This window comes from Centruroides vittatus, unplaced genomic scaffold (assembly GCF_030686945.1).
Source record: "Centruroides vittatus isolate TY-2023 unplaced genomic scaffold, ASM3068694v2 contig_950, whole genome shotgun sequence".
Lineage (NCBI taxonomy): Eukaryota > Metazoa > Arthropoda > Arachnida > Scorpiones > Buthidae > Centruroides > Centruroides vittatus.
Genome location: NW_027122629.1, coordinates 355541 through 382084, shown reverse-complemented (window position 1 = coordinate 382084; position 26544 = coordinate 355541). Strand labels below are relative to the sequence as shown.

General features: G+C 30.2%; 1 protein-coding gene across 1 annotated transcript in view; it reads left to right on the top strand.

Moving 5' to 3' along the window:
- Positions 1–26544, top strand: part of wge (winged eye) — a 162202-nt gene that overhangs the window by 68180 nt on the left and 67478 nt on the right. Inside the window, 6 exon segments of the mRNA XM_067282285.1 lie at positions 906–1640; positions 11618–12922; positions 16436–16510; positions 17773–17854; positions 17933–18006; positions 25063–25326. Coding sequence (XP_067138386.1) covers positions 906–1640; positions 11618–12922; positions 16436–16510; positions 17773–17854; positions 17933–18006; positions 25063–25326 — 2535 coding nt within the window.

Sequence of the window (26544 nt, the reverse complement as noted above, 5' to 3'; positions counted from 1 at the left end):
AAATATTTTTCACGACCCCACTTTGAGAATCACTGCCCTAGATGATCATAAAGTATTCTTATTCAAAGCTGAGGTGAGATCCGATGGGGAAAATTTACTTTCAAAACTTATCACCATAGGGCTTGTGGCACTGCTAACAGCAGAAAAAATATGCAGCATATGCATAATTCATATATATTATGACATATTTCTGGGTGTAACACTGCCTATGACATGCAAAATGTCATTCATATCACTACAGATCGACAGCAATAGCCATGATCATGCCATTTTTGAGAATCTATTTGATGGAAATGATGCCAATTCTGCATGTGTGCTTCAAGAGTTAAGACACTGAATTTGAACTGCTATATATCTCTCTAGACAGTGTTGAATAGTAGGCTTAATTATAGTTATTCTGTATTATACAGTTATCTTCTCTAATTCTTATAGTTAGATCTTCAAAATATTCTTTACTTCTGCTTTAATTTCATTATTTTTTCATATTATGCTACTGTTTGTCCTTTAGTACAGAAACTAGATCTTTTCTTTTTCCATTTGTTTCTCTGGCAATTTGTATGTATAGAGAATATGACCACAATTTATGAGTACCTAATGTATGAGAATTTAAGACAATGAACTGTTCTCTTTTATCTCTTTTTCCTGATTTTTAATTAAAAACTAGTTTGTTAGGTTTCATGTAATAATATTTTGTTGAATAGTATTGAAATATTGTGTAAACTTTAATTTATATTGAATATAGATATAATAAAATATATCTTGAATTAAATTCTCACATTATACCTTATTGGCATAATGTGATAATTGGTATATTATGATTCTTATTTTTGATTTAAAAAAATAACAATTTAATTTAAAAATTTTTTACAATGTTTAATAATTTACTATTTTATTTATTCATTTAGATCCTACTTATTATTCATCAGGATATGGACTTGGTTCTTCTCTTCCTCCTACAAGTCACATAACTCCCAGTCTACCACTTTCAAATCTTACTCCTACTTTAGACAGACATCCATCCTATATACCCTTAGTTGGACGTGTAAAGGGATTAAATATTACAAGGCAGGCAACTGATGACGATGATTTACATAGGGTAAAAAGCAGCACTAATAGTTTTATGACCTGGGATACATCTTACAATTCAGAAAGTACGAAACCAACTATTGGCAAGACTGAATCTCAACCAAAATCAAAAGATTTTAGTAGCAACAAAGATGAAACAAGAAGTGCCTCATGTAAAGGGAAGGGAGAAAGTCGTGTCAGCAATCGGAAAAATGAAGTTAAACATCAGATAAAGCAAGCTGTATCTTCTGGTGGAGATAGTAATAACAAGTCCACATCTGTGATAAATCCCAGCTTGTCTAGTGTGCTGTCCGACAGCTATGACTTAAAGTCACCAAATTCTAAGAATGGGCTTGAGTGCCCAAAATGTGTTGTGAATCCCAGTACTGTAGTCAGAACTGTGAACTCAGTTGATCTTGCCAATAGTGGTGACAGTGCTGTGATATGTTTAGGTCATACACCTGCTGTGGCTACAGTTACACGAACTGTTGCTCCCTCACTTCCTAATTGTGCAACTGCAAATAATCATCTTAATGTTGAAAATGGAAATGTAAAATCTCATCAGACTATAGCTGGTAAGTATATTTTAAAATTTATTTAAATACAAAGTAGTTTTATAGTATATTTGAGATTAAATATTATCTTCTAAGTATTAGTAAGCATAATAATCAATCAACAGTTATCAAGTACACGATAAAATAAAAATGAAGATGAATGGTAAAGATTATTAAAATAATATATACTAATTATATACTTTTCAAGATGTATTTTGACATAAAATAATAAAACATAGTAATATAATAATAATAATAATAAGGCATTTGTGCAGGATGGATAGGGTGCTTATTATACCTGTCATTCCTCCTCTACAGGTGTCATACCACACCACTACACAAAGACTGGGAACATTTGTGAGTTGAATAGAAACACATATATTCAATATAGTGGCCTTCTGTAGTGTGATGTATGTCATATTGTTAGGAAATTCCTGAATACAGACACACACACTGACAAACTTATTTAATTTTTGTCTTGTTTTGGTTGTTATGCCTTGACTCCGTCCGGCATAGTACACAGCAGCCGGTGTCAACCGAGTATAACTCACTAAACCCAAGATAATAATTATCAAAAAAAATGATATGGATTTTACAATTATTATGTTTATTGGATATTAACATATTCATAAAAACCAATGAACAAAACCATACCAATATGACAACAGAATTATTTGGTTTACTTCATAGACTATCTTCAGGATTCTTTAATTCTTACAATAATAGATTTGTGATAACAAAATATAAAAAGTGTTTGAAGTTGAAAGTACTAAAGTGATTTGAGAAACTGTTTACATAAACAACAAATATAACAAAATACATTAAATATAAACTAAGTACATGTTTGCTACAAATTATAAATTCAGGAAAATTGTTGTGTTATTACACTTATTAACACAAATACGCCGTATTTGTGTTAATCAGTGATGTAAGATTTTGAGAATATGGGTACTGCTCAGTGGTGGGATTCAGCTGGTTCATACCAGTTTGGTAGAATCGGTATCTAATTTTTTGTTGAGTTTGGGAAACTGGTTGTTAAAATAGCACTTGAAATCAGAGTTCTGTCTGAGGTGGGTACCTGGCAGCTGCCCAATGTGGAAATCACATATTTTACATTCCTCACTCTTTTTTAATGTTCATCTGTGCAACAGTGTACTCCTGTAGTAATGTTCATTCTGTCCATAAATAAAAAAAAAAATTGACAGAACTATGCTTATAATATTTATTTTTTCATTTCATAAAACTCATTATATCTTTGATGAAATACTACATTTTTATTTCCTTGCATTTGTTAATTTCATTGCAAAGAAAATTTAAAAAGAAATATTTAATAAAATTATTGAAAATAATCATGAAAATATATTTTATTATTGACGAAACTTTAACAATATCATGCAAACCATGTAAAGTACTTAATTTTAGTAGCTTAGGAAACCGACTATAATTACGGTCGGTGAAACTTCCGTTAACCTAACGGGTACTTTACGCGGATTCGAGATTAGTTTGCCAGGCCTGGGCTTTTAAGCGTGCACCGAAAAATTAGTAATAATAACGACAAATATCAAGTCAGATCAAAAGTTCAAATATATTTAATTAGCAACTAGAACGTACTACGTACAAATGTCAATAATTCAAACAAAATTTATTAACGAAAATCAACAAGTCAACCCGACAATAAACTCAGCTACTTAGCTTAACTTAATATTAATTTCCCCTTTGAAATTCGACAAATCAAATACTTAGAAACTATGAACAAAATCTCTTACTAATTAAACGTCTATCCGTCACCTCACTATACGAAGAAACTATTTCCTCAATCCTTTCGATATCGTCAAATCGTCAATCGAACTCCTCTTTAACACCTTGGATCGTCCAATTATCAATCTGGACTTCTATCAGAAAATACTCCGCTTTCGAATCTACCTCGCTCTCACAGTCGCCTCGATTTGGAATTCACCTCTGTTTGGAACTCACCTCGGTTTGGAAATCACCTCTCCTTCTTTGGTTAACGTACGGGTTTTATACTGTGAGGTGACGTCACACTTGAGCTGAGTTACTCCTCTTATTTACATACTTAGTTGCTAACATTAACTTTCTGTTCTGGCAGCTTTAAGTTTCCGACAAAGCTTATAAACCGTTTACAAAATATTTATCATAATTTTCTGGGATGTTTAAGACGGTTTATCAAGTATTTCTCTACTAGTGATTGTGGGGACTCCCCCCTCCATTTTTTTTCTGCGGACTGTTACTTCCGCTGGGCAGCGCAAGTGCGCAAGATGTTTCCTATGGCGCTTATTTCTCTGTGAGTTGTTTTATCTTCATTTTTCATTACTAACAAGAGAGTGGTGGGGAACCTTTGTCCTAAATAAACATAAACCCCAAACAAAAGATAATAAAACGGAAATAATAATAAAATAAAAATAACGTTCGGACTCAGTTCCTTACAACCAGTTATACTTTTCTTAAAGTTGAGGATTCAGTTACATCACTAACAATTTTTGTTCAACTAGTTGAATTGAAAAGACAAGATGTAGAGACGATATGTTCTTCAGTTATTGAAAGTTTAAATAATGTTGGGCTTATTAAGAACTATCTAGAAAAAAATTTAATATGATTTTGGTTTGATGATACCATCATTATGCTTGGAGAAAATCTGGAGTGAAACCAGGATTGCAAAAGAGTTTCGGAACATAATAATATGGCACTGTTTAAACCATTGCCCCATCTTGTTTTAGATGATTTAATAAATGAAATAAAGCAAGTAAATCATTTTAAATATTTATTGATAAGATATATGCTAATTTTCATCAATCCAATAAGAACCAAATTGAACTTTCCAAAATATCCAAACAATTTGGAATTGAAATTATAAAGATTGGTAGAGTTTTAGGACCAAGATGGGCTGTCTGTAGTTTAAGCTGTGTGTTATGCTTATCCAGCGCTACCTCACTATTTTTATTCAAATATACTTAGGTATGGGCCTTGAAAAAAATATATTTTATAACTGATTTGGCATTGATGGTTGATATTTTAAATTACATTTCTCTTCTTTCTTAAGAAATTTCCTTTATTTATATTTCTTGCACTGCAAGTAAGAAATATAGATAGAATAAAGGCTGTAAAACTCATGATAAGATCTATTAAAGAATTTCAAATGCTTGGAAAGCAAAAGGGTCCGTATGAAAAAAAGTTGATGTATTAATTACTTAAGAAACGTTCAAAAATATAAAGTTTGTAGAAAATCCTAGATCTGTTGGGCTTCCTTGGGAAAGACTTTTAGAAAACATTGTAACAAATTTGAAAAAAAGACTAATGGATTGGGAAGATTTAAAAGCAAGTTGTAGCCAATTTCAAAATAGGAATAAATTACAATTTCTCAAATTTTTGTAACCAGATTACTGAAATATTGAAGTACTAGTTTTATAGAAAAAAGCTAAAGAACACTTGCTCATATTTAATGACATTTTTAATTATCAAATTGATATTAATGATTATCGAGATTTCATGGGAAAATGTTTTAAAAAATTTCAAGAATTATGCAATTTCTGTAAGTATTCAAAGAGCTAAAAATATTGTCGGAACAATCACTATAAGTTCAGCAAAAGTGGAAAGGGGTTTTTCAAGATGAACGATCTGTTTAGAGAAGAGAAGTCGCTTAACTGTTTCTAATATTTCAAACCCAATGACTGTTAGTCTAATCAGTCTACCTCTACAAGAATGGGAACGTACTCTTACAGTGAAAAGATGGTTAAGGATAAATCAATAATGCTTGGATAAAAGTGAAGAAAATTCACTTTTATCCAACCATCATCAGCTGTGAGAAAATTGCAAGTGAGGGCACAAATCAAGAAGCAATGTGGAAATATTTTAAACAACAGTTTTATTATTTTTTTGTCAGGTATTATTTAATATTTTAAACTCCTTCTTATAACATAATCTAGTTTTGTGTACCTCTTTTATTGTTCTTATTAAAGTATTAACTGCATGAAATAATAAACTACCATTTGGAATATTATTTTTTATACTTAAAATGGTCATTAGGACAAAAAACTGGTAATTAAATTATTTGAATCCCACCGCTGGTACTGCTCAAGATAGATTTAGGAGTATCACGGCACAAGGGTATCTCCTGTCATTGTATGGAAAATGTTACTCACTTAGCCTTAGAATTTCCATAGTTACCTAATTTTTTACATAATTTTTTTTCATTAGTTTTCTTTAAAATTGTTACATGGAAGATGGAAAATGGATAATTTTGAATAAATTAACAAATTACAATATGATTTATACTCTGTGTGATTCCAAAGGAAGAATAGAAGATATAAAATTATTACATTTCTTATTTTTGCTAGATATTATTGAAATTAGTTATTTTAAATTCATATGTAATTATCTTTAGTTGATGCTTTATCCTTTTCAACATAATTATATTTTTGACAAGAAAATATCAATTTAATTTTTTCTCTGTTTCTGTAAAATTACTTTTTGTTGTATAAGATGCATTATTATTTTTATTTTAAAATAACAAAATTGATTGCTTTGGTATCAAGGGGTTTCTGCAATACCATAAGTACTCCCCTGATACATCCCTGCTATTCATAAATGCATTTCTCAAACTTCCTACAAGGAAAGTTATGTTTTGTGTTTTCTGGTACTTTATTAACTTTTTTGGAGACTGCACGGCATAATGCTTTGTTTGTAAACAATTCTTGGTTTCTTTGTTTTAGCCATTTCATTAAATGCTATTTAAAAAATATCAAAATTTTCTTATGACTTAGACATTCAAAATACTTATTATTTTTGACAATAAACAATAAATAAACACTTTTAACAAAAATATATATCAAGTGATCAACCACACAAGCTGCAAGAACCTCACTTTGGAGTCAACATCAGTAAGAGCAATATTGTGGCAATACAACATAAAACTGTGATATTAATGATATCATAACAATACTACATCTTGGATTGTTGACAGTCAGATTATTGACTTTCTGGATATTAATATATGCAATTTATTCCTTTAATATAATATTTTTATTATCATTTTTGAAAGGATATAATGATATTATTTGAGTTCTTTATTTAAAATATCTAAATGATCAGATATGTTGCTTAAGCCATACTAAAGCAAAACAGTTGCCAGATTAAATCGGGCTACATTACCACTACTATTAATAATTAAATACTAAATAATTTGGCACTAGAGGTTTGGCTTTAATATAATTATTGGGCTTTGAGATGTTTATATATGTTTAAGCCATACTACTAACGTTTCAGTCACATGCAATTTGAAAGACACTCTTTGGCCATCATTGATTTAATTCTTTTAATTATATACAAGGTGTGACAATTTAATTCCAGGACTGGTCGTGTAGCGCTGCAGTGTCAGCGTGCAGAAACTTGTCTAAGCTTGTCATAATAGTTCAACCATCCGGCTACTTGTCTGCAAAGATTTGTTCGTGTCTCGTAACTCGTTCTTTTTCTGTACTCCATTCACATGTTGCTGTGAGAAAGTGCTATCATATTTTTGTCATGGAACAAAAAGTGAACATTAAGTTTTGTTACAAGTTGGGTAAAAGTGCAACAGAGATGTATGCCCTCATCAAGCAAGTTTATGGAAATGATGCCCTATCCCGCTCTCATGTTTTCGAGTGGTTTGCGGGTTTCAGGGATGGTAGGGAAGACTTTGAGGACGATGCTCACCCTGGATGACCTTAATCGAACACCAGAAAACATCGAAAAAATCAGAGACTTGCTGTGATATGATCGTTGAATGTCTATTTGGATAATTGCAGAGACAACTGGTATCAATCTGGAGACAACTCGCTTAATCATCACTGAAGATTTGGGCAAAAGAAAAATCTGCTCCTGCTTCGTTCCACACTCTCACTGAGGACCAAAAGCGCCTCTGCCTGAAAGTGCGTCAACAGTTCATTCAAGATGTTGATGATGACTCCTCTTTACTGGATTCCATAGTAGCAGGTGACAAAACATGGTGTTTCCAGTATGACCCAGAAACCAAGAGACAAAGTATGGAATGGTGCTCACCACAATCTCCACAGAAAAAGAAATTCTGCTTTGAAAAATCAAAAATGAAGGTGATGCTGATCATGTTTTTTGACAGCTTGGGGATCATTCACAAAGAATTTGTTCCCCCAGGTCAAACAGTTAATAAGGACTATTACATACCTATACAAGTTTTGGATCGACTGTTGAAGAGAATTTGTCGGGTTAGGCCTCAGTTTGCAGCAAGAGGAAGCTGGGTACTGCTGCACGACAATGCTCGTCCGCACACTGCGACTGTTGTCAAGGAGTTTTTGGCCAAACATGGCATTGTGGAGTTGAGTCACCCTCCATACTCACCAGATTTGTCACCTTGCGACTATTTTTTGTTTCCAAAAATCAAAATCACATTGAAGTGATGAAGATTCGACGACCTGGAGGACATACAGCGCAATGTGATCAAGGAATTGAGAGCTGTCAACAGAAGTGACTTTGCCGAGTGTTTCAAGAACTTGTACAAGCATTGCGAGAAGTGCATTGCCCTCCAGGGGGATTACTTTGAAACATATTAAAAGGGTTTTTCATTATATGTTCTTTGTGTCCTTTTATTATGCCAGTCCTGGAATTTAATTGTCACATCTTGTATAATATTAGTTGCATTTTTATAGTTATCAATTTAGTGTTAATCTAATGACATATTTAAAGTCTGTTTTATGAAAATGAAGCTATTATAATTCTTTTATATAACTACTTCATAGTTTATTGAAATCCAGGATAATTTATATTTAAAATATTCTTAAACATTCATATTCATTCAATTTTTAATAAATTTAACAGATAAATCAAAATTCAAAGTTGTATTTTTTGATGGCAACTGTTACAACAAATTACTAATAATATGGCTGTTCTTTCATAATAAATTATTTAACTTTTTAAATATTTTTCAAAAGTTTGCTGAAACAATAAGGATAGTGATTAGACTTGTACAAAACCCTCTTACATTAAATACTGTAATAATTTAATTTAAATATAGTAAACAGAATTTTGTAAAACAATAAGCATTTTATTTGATTAACATATTGCTGAGTGTTATGAAAGTGCAACAATTATATATTTCTGAAATGCATCAGTCAAATTAATATAGTAATTAACATAATGATTTAATGAAGATTATCCTAATTTTGTAATATATAGATTAAGCAATTATAATGTTGTTGTAATAATTATTTGTTTTAGAGCTTTATACTTTATCTTGTCTTAGACAGTTCATTATTTAGCTTTGTTTTGAATATTTTTTTACCACTCACTTTCTGGCATAGACAAATTATCTACATCTTTTTAATTTAATACGCCTGATAACAAGTTTTTTCTAAATATCTAGTTTTTCATCGTCTTTTAAATATTTTCCAGTCTCATTTCTAATTGAATAAATGCATTTGATTTCCTAGAATTTCTATATCTTTCTTAAATGTTTCTTTTGGACACTTTTCTGCTTGAGATTTATTTATCTTCATCTTTTTATGTTCTTTTCTTTGACTAATTGACCACTCAAATTTTGATATGTTTTGACACTTTAGCTGTTGATATGAGTTGGTTTTCCAATAATATGATTATCATTGTTTAAAGTAATTAATTTGAATCTTGAAATTGCTCGTAAAATAATTAATATACGGTATATTAAATTAAAGAGAATCAAATTATCAATTATAGTTTGTATATGTTACATAAATATTATACACTCTTTCAAATTAACATATCAAAGGTCTTAAAGTAAATATTATCATTTTAATTTATAATTTGAAGTCATTAGTTCTTTCTTTTTTTTATCTTGAATAATTCTTTGATTATTAATTACTGTAGGATCCTGGTTGATAAATAGCTGTACATTTATTTGATTTTTGTTTAAAAATGTAAAATCTACAACAATATTTAATTAAATAATAATGCATTTGGATTGATTTAATATTTCAATAAATAAAATAAAAGTGTAAATGTTAAGAAGCAATATTATTATAAGTTAATGATTATTGTAAAGTTTTGTTTCATAATATCAAAAATCAGAATATTTATATTAATTGTTATTATTGTCTCCATGAAAATTTTGTAATTCTTTTATTTTTAATTGTAAGTTTTCATATTGGCGATATAATAAAATATTTTTAAAATATTATTTCTTTATTATTTAAATATTCTATTTTTTTCATTTGCAATATCAGCATGTTTATTTGTATAATATATATAGAAAAATTTTATATCAATTTATTAAACAATATTGCTATACAGTAGACCCCCCCCTATAACACGATGGTTCCGTGTTATATGAATCCATGTTGTACGAGTCACTTAAATACACGAGCCAATCACAGCTTGGCACGTGTGCAGTTTAGGGGTTACTGCTGTTTGAAAGGTTTTCTTCCATAAAATTAATCGATTCTAATTTGACTCAACATTTCCAAATCACATATAAGTTTTTTGGGAATAATCCATATAAACTATGCTATAAACCAGGGATGGCAAACCTTTTTGAGTCTGCGTGCCATATCGTAAGCATACTTAGCTTTAAAGATGTTAATGCGTGCCAATATCTTAGACTTCGAATAATGATATTTAAAAAAATTAAACGAATACGCTTACGAATAAATGTAAAAAGTCTGATTGAAAAAAAGATGATCAGGTGATAACAGTGGCGTAGCATAATGGGGGCGGCAGGGGCAGCCTGCCCCGGGTGGCACTTTTAGGGGCGGCATTTTTTCACAATAAATAATATCTTGTAAAAATTTGAACCATTTCATTTCATATTTTTGTTACACCTACAATTCGGACCGATCAAAATGAGCATGGAATTTTTCATTATTTATTCTGTGACGAAACTGAAGAATCCCCTTTCTTTAATTGAATGTATAATAATGACATCTTGCTCATTGTAGCGACTAACAACACTGTCTGTACTGACTTGTAGGGATTCCCTGTATTTTATTTAAGGGGGGCGAAATTTTCCTCTGCCTCGAGCGGCTGACATCCACGCTACGCCACTGGGTAATAAACAGAAAGGATAATTGAAAAAGACAGAAATCATATGATACATTATGTGCCAGATGATTTCTCTTACGTGCCACTTTGGGCATGCGTGCCATAGGTTCACCATCCCTGCTATAGACAAAAAATTGTAGGATTACTTACTGAGTGCACACCGTTCGACGACGCCATTGCTTAAGCTTGTTTTCGTCGTGGAGTGGCTCGTCGAACGGTGGGCGCGTGTTTCCTGATCAGTGAATTTTTCGTAGAAAAATAACTTAACTTTGGACACATCATTAATAAAAATATAATTCTTATGGCATTGGATAATAAATGTTTTTTAGTAGGTTCCGTGCTCGTTTAAACTCAAGAGTTTGTATAATATCCGCTATTGGTCCAGATTCGACCAATCCTGTCACAACACGAGTCAGCGATGACGAGTCTCTTTTAGCGTGTTATACGAACACGATTGCAATATTTTTGCCGTGTTATACGAATTCGTGTTATATGAACCCATGTTATAGGGGGGGGTCTACTATATAATAAATAAAATTCCATTTTAAACTTCAAGAATATTGTAAAAATATAGAAATGTAACAAAATAAAGATAAAATATAATTTTTTAAAATTACATATTTATTTTAATGCTATTTTAAGAAAGTTATTTTGCTAATAACACTAATGAAGACAAGAGTACTTTATTGATTATTAAAATTAATTAATTAAGATATATTTTTGAGCAAAATGAATTTATCTTATACAAAGTAAAATGAATAAATGTTTTTATTTATAAAATTATGTACTTGATTTATGATATTTTATGACGATCTTATAGATCGTCATAAAATTCTAAACAATATATGTATTATTACAATTGTAGAAATAAATAAAAAAATATATATTTTTCATGAACTTATTAAAACTAATATGTAAATATTTTTATACAACTGTAATTTAATATTTTTGAATATTTTTAGGATCAGTAACACAGCCTCCTACTGCAATTACTTATGTCAGTAGACAGTTATGTTATCAATCTATCTCAGAGAGCACTGTATCAAAGTCAGTAACAGGAAATAGTTCATGTTTAAGTGTTAAAATATCAGGCCATGTAACATCTGTCAGTTCCTCACAGGTAGTATTAGATGGAAGAAATGAAAATAAAAGTTCAATGGAAGATGCAAAATTGAACATTGAGACTCCTGTTTGGACAGAACAGAAACCTGGAGAAAGTGATAATTCTAAGGACTTTCAAAATTCAGATGAATTTCAATCTGAGAAATCAGATAAAAATCCTGTTTCGTGTTCATTGTCGTCAAATGTGCTTTCATCATATTCTGAAAACACTCCATCATTGCAAAATGTCTCACTAACAAAAGATCATTCCCAGCATACTGTAAAAGTGCCATCCACTGTTAGCACCATTGTTCATGCTCATTCTTCATCAAATAAACTTTCAAATGTGTGTTATAAAAATCTTAAAAATACAAAATTAAATGAATCAAGAAAAATTTCCAATATTAAAGAAGTTAATTATTTACCAATAGCAATTCAACCGAAAAAGGAACAATCATCAGCTTGTAAGATAGAACAAGTGAAGCCATCTTTGCCAAATAATTGGAATGAATCTAGGAGCTTACAAATAACATGTGATGGTGATATGGAACCTCAAGCAATTAATTTATCACTCCCACAAAAGCTTCCTAAGTCAGAACCAAATGAATTGCCAAACTGTAAAAGTTCGAATGTGATGAAACTTCCAGTAACAGAAAAGAGTTATTTGCCTGTAAAATCTCTTGCTTATAATGAATTATCTTCCAATTCTCAAGCCAAAACAAATCAGTTAGATACCTGCTTAAAACCAAAAAAATTAATAAGCTCTCATTGGCCACAAACACAAAATTTGGTAACACATTTTGAAAGCAGCTCATCCTGCCAGTCACAAGTGACAGCAGCTCGTTCTCTGAGTTCTGTTTCTGTTCGAACTGTTAAAAGTTGCTTGAGTAAGCAGTCTGTGGTGCCTTCAAGTACTCCATTGACAAATGTATCCTCGCTAGTCAAACCCACTCTTTCTACAACAACAAAATCTAGTCTAAAAAGTGCTACTGCTATCAAAATAACAGGACGAGGAGCTGCAGACTCTAATTGCCATCGAAATAGTCTTTCGGTCACGCCAACCTTATCGACTAGTATTGATAATACTCGTAAAAACACCACAGAAGAAGGATCCAATAGCACAAATTCGTTAACAACAACACTATCTTTACCTTTTTCTGGAACAGGTATTTTACATTTAAATTATATTTAGTTTTATATTAAGTATGATAAAGTTTTATAATTTTCTTATTATGAAATGGTTGTTAGAATCTTATATTTAGAAATTGTTAACAACTATTATTTTTATGATAAATAAATACTCTATAAATTTAAAGCTTATAAAATAGAGCTGTAATAACAAATCCATAACAAATTAGCTAAAATATTTGCAGTTGATAGGATTCATATAATTTTATTTTAAATTTATGATTGTATATCCATAAGGTGACCAACTTTTTTACAATGAAAAGGAGGACACACATAAATTGAAGGAAAAAATATTGTAAATAAAAGAAACATTTTATTCATTGCAACAATAATACACTATAATAATCTCTACAGCACACGTATGTGCCGTGTTGTGTTTCGGTAAAAAGTAAACAAAGCTACTTGTATGCAGTGCACTTTCTCAAGGTCTCCTGTGCAAGGCACATGCATTTCATAATCGTGTTTTACTGCACTGTACCGAGCCTTGATGATCTGTCATGTCAAATACAAACATATCACATCATATTACATGCAGTGGATTGGTTTGGCATCAATCAAATATGAAGATTTACAGATTAGTCTTTAAATATCAAAAAGGAGGATACTTTTCGAGGGAGGGCAGAACTTACAAAAGAAGGGCTGTCCTCCTTAAAGGAGGATGGTTGGTCACTTTAATATCCATTGCATATTATTAGGCAGGATTCTGCATTTTAACTTATTTCATATAATTTTATATATGTTACAGTAAAAACCCGTTTTTAGTGAAAACGTGTTTTAACTAGTTGAAACTAGTTTTTACTGGATGTCATTGTTAAAACTAGAATTTACTGCTAGTCAAAAATGAATTTGAGTTAAAACTAGTTTTAACTAGACAAAACGGGTTTTAACAAAATGGCTTAGTAAAAACTGTTTCGACCAAGGTTATTCAGCTAACACGTTCCTATAGTGTATGATAAATTTCGTATCGCTTTAACCCTTTTCCCTAACATCTTGTTTACGTTTGTTTTGTGATCCCTCCTAAGGCAATATAGGTCAGTCAGGCGATATTATTTTAAAAATTCACCAAAAATCAAATTATTATTATATCTATACGAAAAAAATCACTTACATTTATTAATATCTTTAGTTTTAAATACGATATTTTTCAATACATTTTATTAGAAAAATTTATAAGAAAAAAAATAATATATATCAGAACTGACACATGAACTTGATAATTTGTAACATTTTGTGAGAATTAACATTGTCTAGTTACATAGTTGTTTGCTGGCACTGAGCCAGAAAGACGTAGAATACTGTTTTGTACAATTCGATGTAACACTTATGCATGTATGTTTATTCGTTGTGAAATTATCGCACATTATATCAAACATTTGTTTGAAATCAAAATTTTATACTGCTATCAACTAATATAATGAATTATTATACTTTATTCACTTCGTATCGAACGAGATTATATCCATTGTTAATAAATTTTACAAAAATCGATATTTACCAAAGTAACAATGAATCGGTACCCTCGAAGTTTTGCTTAAAAAGCCAGGGTACCGATCGATCGGTGCCTTCGGGGACAAAGGGTTAATTAATGTTAATAACACAGATGTGTGACCAATATTTTCAATAAATATCAAATTAAATAATACAAATGTTTTAATCCTAATCATCACTTTATTTATTTCCCCCAAACATATTTATGTAGCTAAAATTAGTTTTAACTAATGTTAAAAGTTAAAAAGTTAATGTTTGATTTTAGTTTTATCTAAAATCAAAACATGTACAGCAGTAAATTCTAGTTTTAATTAGACAAAACGGGTTATAACAATGACATCCAGTAAAAACTAGTTTCAACTAGTTAAAATGCGTTTTCACTAAAAATGGGTTTTTACTGTAACATATATATAATTTTTGAAATAAACATTATTATATAAAATTTTAAAAATATTAGAGTTTCACATGTAGTGATATTACAATATGGATAATCAAATATTAATAATTCTACTAAATTATAAAATTTTATTAAGTTAAAATTAGGCTAATGAATTAATAACAACAAAATTTGAGCTGGTCCACATATAGACATACTGTTCTCTGCTAATAACTTTAAATTTTTGGAGTAATTCATTAAATACAGACATATTTGAAAAACACTATGGACCAGAACAGAATTTAAATTTCTAACTATACATCATGTAAGTACTGTACATTATGTATTATATCAACTGGATAGTTTGCACTAAATCTCCTTCATAAGGGCTTGTGTTCAGGATTTATAAAATGATAGAGTTGAAAAAAATCCATTATTTTTCATAACATAGTTTGTTAATTTTTACAATATAGGTACTGTACATAGAGTAACATAATACAATAGACTAAGGAAGAATTGAAAAAGTACAATATGAATATAATTATATATAATATACTGTTTAATTTTAATTTAATTTAATTTTTTAATTCATTTCAAATGGGAGGAGTTAAACCCCATAAACCTAACCTATATGCATAGCCTTGCTTTCAAATATACAATATTTTAGATTAGTATCACAAATCTAAAACTAATGGCATTTCGTGCAGTTTTATCAAATGTATCTAAATTTAATTAATTAGACTAAAAAATTTACTAATTGTTGTACAGTAGCTTCCTATTATAATATATTTATAATTTAGTTATAACTGAACAAGTTTTGCAAAATTATTAGTGCTGTATTTGTTAAAATTTGATTGAACAGTTTAGAAAAATAATAAAATTGAGTGCCAAATTTTCATGCATATGAGTCATGGGTTATCTGTATTTAAAAGGCAATTTTAAAGTGGATGTTGGTTATTCAATCAAGGGTGTCACCAAGGGGGAGCAGGAGGGGGCAGCTGCTCTCCCCTAGAAATTCAAAAAAAATTATTTAAATGCTAAGTTTTAATTAAAATAATCTTCTTAGGCTTCTTGTAAGTTTAAAAAAAAAATGTTTTAATTAAGATATTTCTTTACCGGTACATAGTACTGGATTAAAACTTTATGAATCGTTTTTATTTTACCTACATACAATTCATATCCTCTATCAATTTACATCATCTTGCCCCCCCTGGCTCACTGGCTGGCGACACTCTTGTATGCAATAGGAATGTTATATGCCAATTTTAAATTGCAATTACAAACTCATGCTGTAGGAGCATCCATTGGTTCATTGGCACACAATATATAGTGAGGTAGATTATGCAAAGGTTTTATAGTTGTTCTAGCAATTTTCTGTAGTGTAAGCATGAAAATTTTATAACTGCTTTTATTAGTACATTAGAATTTACATCTAAAATATTTTGAACCATTTATATAGGTTTTTAGACATTTAGTTATGAATTAAAATAGAATCATTGCACTTAATTTTAAAATAATGTCTATAAATAAAAATATATTTATAAACCTATGTTTACACTTATATGAAAATAATTCTAATAAACTTTATATATAAATGTATATTTATTCTTATTTAATATTTCTGTAGTAAATTCATCTATTCCAATTGGGATTGCCATTGCCCAGCAACGCCAAGAAACGACATTATCTCCCAAACAAGATGGTAAAGTCATTTTAAAATATATCATATAAAATATTATTATGTGAAACATTGTAAAATAATTATACTTTTTCAAAAATATTTATGGTACAATAAATATTCAGCTTACAAGAGTTGATGAATAAATGAGGTCTTCAGTTTTATAAAATTAGTTTGGGAAGAAGTAGAATGATACGGCCAGTTTTAAAAAGAAATAAAAAAAAATCATTTATATTAATCATACATACTTATTTTTCTCAATAATGACGTTTAATCCATTTTTGTGTTCCATGCATTCTGAATTTTCCTTGACTCATTTTCATACAGGAACTGGAACCTTTGGTATTTGATGAAAAAATTGACTTTTCAATACTAATTTTAATTTTGGAAACAACCAGAAGTCTGGTGGTATCAGATTTGAGCTAAAAGGAAGGTGTGAAATAATCTCTAATTTCATTTTCTTAAGCATGTTTGCTGTTTCCTTACTACAGTGTAGTCTTGTATTATCATAGTGTAAGAAAAATATGGTTCTCTCTGGTCTTATTATATAAATACATCTTTCAAGGTTTCACAACACTTCAACACATATTGAACTTTTTGTCCAAATACTATGAATGGTATTCAAAGATCTTTGTTTCAAAGAGCTGTCAATATGACCTTCTGAGCAGAGGAAAAAGTTTTGAATTTCATAATGGATTAAGAATAAGGATGGCAACACTGCATCAGCTATTTGTTATGTTCTGGGTCATAATTAGTTCTGGCAAAAACTGGAAATTCTTAGTGTTTCTTCAATGTTCATAAATGCTAGAGTATTAGAATTTAACAAATAGCATTTAAAAACTTTGTTCCTTAGGTAAAAGTAAACTTTGGCTTCCAGAAAAAGCAATTTCATTTCTGTTAATTTACAGTATGCTGCCAGGATTTACTGAATTTAAAGTGAAACTATTTATTTATGATAATAGTAAACATAATAGTAATTATTGTAAATTTTAAGTCAGATATTTTAATCTCATTATAAAATTACTATAACAATTATAACAAAAAAGTGATATATTAGAGTTTCTGTTCATTGTTAACAATAATAATTTTAACATAACTAAACATAAAAAACTTCATATTCTATTTATTGATTTATAGAATCAATAAATAGAATATGAAGATTTCATATAAGTGATTTGCTTTTTCATTTACTTATTGACATAAAGCTTTATTTTATGACATTAATATGACATTAGTTTTTTTGTGAAAAAATAAACAAACAGTTAAAAAATATTCTGATATTTCAGAGAAGCGTGATATTCCTGAACAGAATACCCATTTAACATCAGTGCCAGTAACAAGTACTGCAAATCTTGTAGAAATAGTAAGGTAAGAATATTCATTTATGATTTATAAGCAATTAGACAAATAAATAAAAACATTGAAACAATATATTTCTAATTTCAGAGATCACAAAACAACAGATCGAATACCTCGGCACTCTGCTCCTGCAGATGCTGGTGGTGTCTTGGTAACATTAGGTAATTTCTGTACTTTAGTTAAATAATATAACATTATCAGTTGTTTTGGTATGTTTTGTATTTGTAGATTATACATTATATTTATTTTACTTAAATAGTTTTGATAAATTCTTAATAATTAATTCATACATATTTTGAATAAAAATTATATGAAGTGAGAAAAAGAAAGAAAACTGAAAATATTTAAGTTATTCTATTTTAATTAATAATTGTTTTATTTCATTATTATCTTTTTCACTACTGTTTAAAGATATTTAATGACTGCAAAGAGATAAAGGCTCGAAATCTTTTAATATTTTTTTCTTTGAATGCACAATTATCCTTATTCTAAGTTTTGTCAGATTTAAATCAAACTTTTAGACTCAAAAAAGCTGAAGAAATTTGAATGCCATAATTTAAAAAATTACTTAAAATTATGGCACTTTTCATTTTCAGATTTTTTGTTTTTCTGTAAAAATATTAAAATTACTTTTAAGTAATTTTTTTATACAGGTTGTTCGGAAATTCCTGTTACAAACTTCTAGGACTTGTAGGAGGGAGTGAGTACATAATATTTTGATTAGGAACCCATGTCCAGAAACATATTCCAGGTATTCTGGACGGTCATGTGATTGGCCAGCCATATCTCCTTCCACTCAAGCTAACTGGTCCTGCATACTTGATCTTCCTACAAAACATATTGGACCTGTTCTTGGAAGCTGTGCCACTGAATGTCTATCAGGAAATGTGGTTTCGGCATGATGGTGCACCACCTCTCTTCTCATGTGCAGTTTGGAGACATCTCAACAGATGATATGGTGAAAGATGGATAGGCCGAGGTGGTCCAACCACGTGGCTGCCGCAATCGCCAGATTTAACTCTTACGGACTACTTCTTGTAGGGTCGTATACAAAGTTTAATTTACGAGACTCCTGTAGAGACAGAGGAAGATCTACTGGCATGAGTTATGGCCGCTGCACTAGAAATTGAAGAGACACCAGGTGGGATGGAGAGTGTGTACCAGAACATGCTTCATAGGTACAATGTCTGTAAGAACGTTGGTGGTCGCCATATCGAGCCGCTGTTGTAATGCATTGGTACTGTTCTGTACGTACAGTATACTGGGTTCTTTTTTGTTTTGGAATAATGTAAACATGTAAAGTTTAAGTGTTAATAAAAACAAATGTGCTTAAGTGATAAATGGATGTTTCGTTATGTTTCCTTTCAAGTAGTTACCTAATAATTGCACTGCGTCATGGCTAATTCAGATTCCTCAAGCAGAAGTGGAAGAGTTAAACATCTGAATTGAAACCATGGTAGAACGGAAACGGTACATTTCCGGACATGGGTTCCTAATCAAAATATTATGTACTCACTCCCCTCTACAAGTCCTAGAAGTTTGTAACGGGAATTTCAGAACACCCTCTATAGATCAGAAGTATTTTTATAAAAAATTTTTTTGTATTTCAAAAATCACAAAAATAAATTTAATTTAATGATATTTTTTATGTTAGTTATATTTTAGTTATATTAGTTTAACATATTTGTAGTATCCATATATTATGTATAGATACTACAAATTATTTTATCTTACCTTATTAAAAAAAAATTTTGAAATAAAATACAGTCAAACCTGTTTTTATGCGGGGGATAGGGACCGCATTAAAAAAAAAAAATCGCACGAAACTTCACGAATGGCTGTAAAAAATAGTTTTCGCAACACAATTAAAAAAATATTTTTTTTATGCGGTCAACAGGGACCGCATAAAAAAAGTCTCACATAGAAAATAACTCAAAACCGTACGAAATAGAATTTATTGACAACAGATGTCAGCACTTGACTGCATCGTCTGGTCTATCGTCTGTTTTACATATTTTTGTCCAGGTGGTGTTTTGTTGACTTAAAAAGTAAATTATTTCATTTTTCGCATATTCATGCAATAATATTACTATAATAAGTGCATTTATGCTATAATAAGTTTATTTAGCTATAATAAGTCAACGTGAGACATCGTGACGAATCGCACGAGACTAGTCGCCAACTATACCGCACAAATAAAAAAATCGCACAAAAAAAACCGCATAAATTAAAAATTCGCATTAAAAAAATCGCACAAATAAAAATCGCACATAAAAAGAGCGCATAAAAACAGGTTTGACTGTATATAATTTTAATCTAAAAATGAAACCTAATTTAAAAAATTTAATAGTCATCATATAGTGGAAAATTAAGTGATCCAAACTTCATTGATTAATTTCGTGTAAATAAATTTATTGATATTTATTTACTATATTTTTAGTTGTTGAATTATTTATATTATTAATAAATATAATTAATGCATTTATATAAATAATAATAGTAAACAAAAATGTTGCTGTAATTTTCTGCAAGTAATCCAAGTGTTATTTAGGTTTAAAAGTCAGTTTGAAAATGTGTGCAGGTTATGCACTGCCATGGATCATCCAGTGTCAGATTTACTCATAACCCAAACAAGTTACAGTTAACAATCTCGTGTTGTGAGTCTATAGCTTACAACCTCACATTTTTACATATATTATTATTATTATTCAGTAGAGGGAAAAGTCTGTAATATATTATGGTTTAGTGCCACAACAAGTCAAACTCCAGCTCTGAGATTATTGATTTAAATTGCTACTACAAACTCATCTGACAGTTTTTCCTTGTATAAACTTACCTAGTGCATCTTTAAAAAAACTTGAAAATTCCTGTCTAGTTCTCACCCGTTTTCTGTATGTCAGTTTGTGCTTTAATTTGTATGTCAGTTTGTGATATTATTAGACACTACTACTTAAACTTGTAACTTGAAAGCTGATAATTCTGTTAGTTTCCTCTCTCAGTATAACAACTCTTAAAGAACTATTTAGAAGCTGACTGTTGATTTTAATCCTTATTCAATAATAAGGACTAAGTAATTGAGACAACCCAATGCCATTGGATATTGTTGAATCTACTGTATGTACAACTTTCTTAGTAAAATTAACGACAATAATGGTAACAAAATTGCTTTATTTACTTACATCTGTTAAGACAGTTGTTTCAATCAAGAATAACATTGGCCACATTGCCATCTTGGACTCAACCTCGGGCAGCTCTTCAATCAGATATACTATAGATCAGACATGGGCAAATGCGGCTCTTTTTCAGTTACATGCGGCTCTTGCCGAAAGTGTTAATTTCTACTTATTATTATTATTTTTACAATTTTATTTCCACGATTTTGTGAAAATATGTAATTATATATATGTAATATTTAGTAATTTATTTCCAAGTTGGTGCAATAAATTAAATTGACATTTCAAATCTATTCTTTTAAAATAAGTTCTTGACCCAATGGGGGACACTCTATCCTTCTCTGCATACTATCTGCCACAACAGTACAGAACTGCAGCTCCCATGCATTTTGCAAAACTTACATTTCAGCTCCCACTGAACTCTTGCTTGCCCACCTCTGCTATAGATATTATCCATGTTAAAAATTTTTAATGTGGATAACATGATTGTTTTAGCATTTATTAGTATTATATAACTTATTGATATTAATTGACAAATAAAATAGAAATGAACAAAATAATTGAAAAATTTGTTGTTAGATGCTATTTTAAATATTCAATTTAGATGGTTCCATCTAAAAAATATTTTTCCCGTTTCACCTACTTCATAATTGCATCTACAATGAACTACTAATGGAAATAAAATGAAAGTGATCCCATATTTCTCTTCTATAAGATGTATCTATCTATATTTTTAAAATTACTATATCATGAAACAAAGTATGTACAGTCCATGACAATGTTGATGGGTTTTCCTACACTATCCACATGTAATGCAGGACAACAAGCATTTAGGACAGCAAAAAAAAACTAGGAGCCTGTATCTTGTAAGGCAGTGGTTCCCAAACTTTTTGATTCTCAGCACTCTTGCTAAATTCAGATTTTTCCAAGGCACCCTATGCCAGATTCTAACAAGTACAATTTGCGAAATAGCCAATATTTTTTTAAATTAAAGAGTTAGGATGTTAAGTAAAAAATAAATAAAACACATATTTAAGATAACAAAAAATGTAATTGAACAAATTCAATTAATTATACAGGGCGCGGAAGAAAGAACGTTCTGATTTGGCAGAAGCGTTGCTTCGCTCATAATAGGGGTACAGCAGTAGGCGTGGTCTCTTTTGATCTGTTTGTGCATGCCATTTGTAGTTACCGTCATGGCATGGAGTGGAGAGCATCGTGCTTTTGTTGTCGAAGAGTTTGTTATGAACGGTGAATCTGTGATAATGACGCAACGAGCCTTCCGAATATGCTTTCAGCTTGGGCGTCATGATCTGGTTCCGGCTGCACCAACAATTTGTCGTTGGGTTTCAAATTTTAGATGAACAGGTTCAGCTTTAAAAAGAAAGAATCCTGGCCACCCTAGAAGCATAACAAGACCAGAAGATATGGAAGTTGCTAGAGCTTCCCTACAGCGTTATTGTCAATTGCTTGAAAATTTTCTTTGTCAAGTAAACTGTTAACATTAGTTAAAGGTTTACTTGACGATCATGATCCAGAAGATGTATGGTTTCAGCAAGACGGTGCCACGTCGCATACCTCTAGATTCTAGAAGGTCACTTGGAATACTCAGAAACTTGTTTCCAGGCCATCTTTTCTCTTTACAGGGTGATATTGGTTGGCCACCGCGTTCGCCAGATTTGACCCCATGTTATTTTTTATGTAGGGCTATCTCAAATCAAAAGTGTACCAACACCGACCAACAAATTTGCAAGAAATCAAGGCAGCAATTATGCAAGAAATCAAGGCGATTCCGCTGGACATGGTCCACAGATCAATGCAAAATTTCCGAAAAAGACTTCAAAACTGCATCAACATTGACAGTCGCCATTTAACTGATGTACTCTTCAAAACCTAATGGATGATAATGGCATACTGTGTACTTATCATGTATAAAAGATTTTTTCTTTATCTTGCTTTGTATTTTTTTTATTGATGTTTCAAATCAGAACGTTCTTTCTGCCGCACCCTGTAATTAGTGGGATGGATAAGTCTTGACCACTGCACATTTTCTCAAATCTTGGAATCAAACTGGACACTGTCACCCTCATTTCCTTCTTTACATTGATTTTCATGCAATGCTTAGTTTTTATCACAGCTACAAACTCACCTTCGCACAAATAAGAAGAGTGCAAATGAGAGTTGCAAATGGAGGTGATTCTTTGAGCTTTACCACTCAGAAGGGATATTCATCTTTTACTGATATCCAAAATTCAGTTAATTCCAATGCTGCTAAATTTTGTTTTCAACATATTGTCACAAGACAACTCAATAAGATTCTCTTCTTCTGCAGCAGTCAATTCAGATGGAGCACTGGCATTAAATGGATCTTGAATCCATGCAATTTATCAATATTATCATTTTGAAAATATTTCTCAAACCAGGTGATAAGCTGTGATAATGTTCTTCAAAAATGGATTTCATACCTTGAGAGAAATCAGTTCCATTGGAGGTCAAAAACTGTTGCAACAATGGGAAACATTCTTTTCTGCCGTCTTCATTTATTTTTCTTTTCCATAGTTATAATTTTTTTATAAAAGCAGAAATTTTCTCAATCGACTTTAAAAGGTGCATGTTGTTTCCCTGCAGGGAGAAACTCAGAGCATTTGGCTTTTCAAAAATATCACATAAGTATGCTAGTTTTACCAAACAATCTTCATTCACAAAATTTTCGGCATACTTGTGGTCTTCCTCTTTAAGAAAAATATAAATTTCCTGTCGCAGTTCAAACATAGGAGACAAAACGTTACCACGAGAGAGCCATTGCAAAGTGCTGTAGTACAACAAAGACACGTGCTTGGATCCCATATCCTCACGTAGTTTTTTGAAAAATCTTGCCTTCAATGGCCGAGTTTTTATAAAGTTTACTACATTTATTACATATTCTAAGACCTGGTTCAATGTAGGACTGAGATATTTTGATGCGAGTGCTTCCCTGTTAATAACATAATGGTCCACAGTGCATCAGGTTCTTTGCTTCAAAAAAGTGCTTGCAATCCTCCATAACACCTGGACATAGAACAAGCACCATCAGTACAGATACCAATGCATTTGGTTCACTCCAAATTATTTTCAGATATAAAAATATCAAGGATCTCAAACAAGTTGTGAGCCTTAGCACTAGCAGTGATACTTTTACAAAAGAGAAAGTCTTCTACAATGTTATTACTGTCTGTAAACTGTACAAAGCAAATCAAGTGAGCATCATTATTATTATCTGTGTCCTCATCCAGCTGCAACCCAAATTTCTTCCCTTTTATTTTTTCAATTAACTGAACATTGGAGGTCCTTCGCTATGTGCTGTATTCTGCAACTGATGATGTTATTGGAAAAGACACTTTTGAAAGCAGACTCGTTAGTCATAATGTTATTTACTATATCTACAGCAGCTGGTAGAATGAGTTTTTCTGCAATTGTATGAGGCTTTTTACATTTGGTGATTCTATGTGCCACCTTTATTACTGATTTAATAATTTGCACCAGGTTTGCTGGATGTCACATCTTATCATATTGAATTGAAAGTGGAAGTAAAATTATGAAAATTTTATAATATTTTGTGGCACCCGTGAAAAAGCTGCAGCTCCCTAGGTGCTGTGGCGCACACTTTGGGAACCGTTGTTGTAAAGGGAACTGTGGCAGCTTTCAGTTCATAGGACTAAAATTGCTTGCATTGACCTCTTCTACATCCCATTTCATTTTGCCAGTCTACTTTCTTAGCACCTCGTATAAAAATTAAATTGGAAGTTCTGTTGAATGCATTCATTCTATAATATTAAACCTTGGCTTTAATTTTCTTTTATATGTATTAATATTTTTAGGTGTATGAATAAAAATTCAACAAAAATTCATATTGAGTTTTTATTAGTTTCTTCTTTTAACATAAGAAAGATTACATTTTTACAAATTAAAACTACTGTGTTTAGTTATATGCTATGATTAAAATATTTAATACAATAAATATTGAATAATAATACTATATACAGTATTTTTTTACAATACTTTCAGGACCTACATTAAACTCAAACCAATGGGACACAGATAATAACTCAAGAACATCAATATCTCAGCCATGGGTAACCCATACTCCTGTTGTTACACCCACTGTGTGGGTAGGTCAGAGTGTTCCAACAACTCCAAATGCTTCAACGTTACCTGTAATGCCAGTCAGTACTTTGGATACAACTCAGTTACCTGTGTCAACAGGAGGTTTCCAGTTAGCTAGAGATCCATTAACTGGTCATTTATATCTCATTCCAGCAACAAGTATAGGTATGTCAGAATTATATTGCAGATAAAACATTACAAAAATTGACAACAGGTTTTCCCCATAGAATTCCATTTTGTATTTTTTTTAAATCAAATTAAAATATTTCTGAAATCAAAATAATTTTTAATTGCTTTAAGATGGTTAATACTTGCAGTACTTGCATGGATCATTATATTAATCTTTTGTGTATAGCAAAGACAAATTTGCATTTTATTCTGAAAACTAGAAGACTATATATTCTCCATTATATAAATTATATTAATCTCCATTAATGGAAGTTAATGTAATTATTTTATTATTTTTAATTATTGATATCATTTTTCCAACTAATTATTTTTATTTATTTGGTTTAATATTATGCAAATTATTTAATAATGCATGAATTTAAATTGAAACAAGGAAGTAAAATCTAAAATAAATATTAAACAATAACTCAACAAAAACAAATGGCTTTTAAATAGAAAAACATGTTATATTAATGTTTGAACAGTGAGATCTTAGATAAACTATATCCTTGAAGTAATTGAAATAATTGATGTTTGATATATACAATAAATTGAAATTGTTTTTAGCATAAATATTTTTCTGATTAGTGCCATTTATTCTAGAATTTAATAATTTTTGTGCTGGGTAAATGTTTATTTTTGTTTCTATATTTCTTAATTACTTCACTCCAGTTATGTAAAGTGTTCTTGTCCTGATATGTTTCAATGAATCATAATGTAATGTGCTTCGCTGACAATATTTATCTATCTTTTAAGATATGTTAATTTCTAATTCTTTGCCTTAATACTTGTCTCTTTATATTATCTAAAAGAAAACATAAATGTTTTTCATTTAAATAATTTACATTATGAAAAGATTAAAATTATATATTCTTTCTTTCTGTTACATGTAGAAATAAAAATAAAGCATAGAAATAATTTAATAGAATCTATTTTTTTTAATAAAGAAATAGACATTTTTATTTTCATTTTTAAATTAATGAAGATCCATTTAAATCTTTGATAGTTCATTGAATACTGTATTAAATATAATTAATGTTAATGAAAAATAAATAAGTAAATGTTACTAATGTTTAGATTCCAAATACTTATGATTAGAACTTCTCTAATATCTATGCAAGTATTGAAGGATTCGAAATATTTTTCATTTTATTTAATAGATATTAAATTATAAAATTCTTTGTCTCAGAAAATGACAACATTATTTACCAGCTT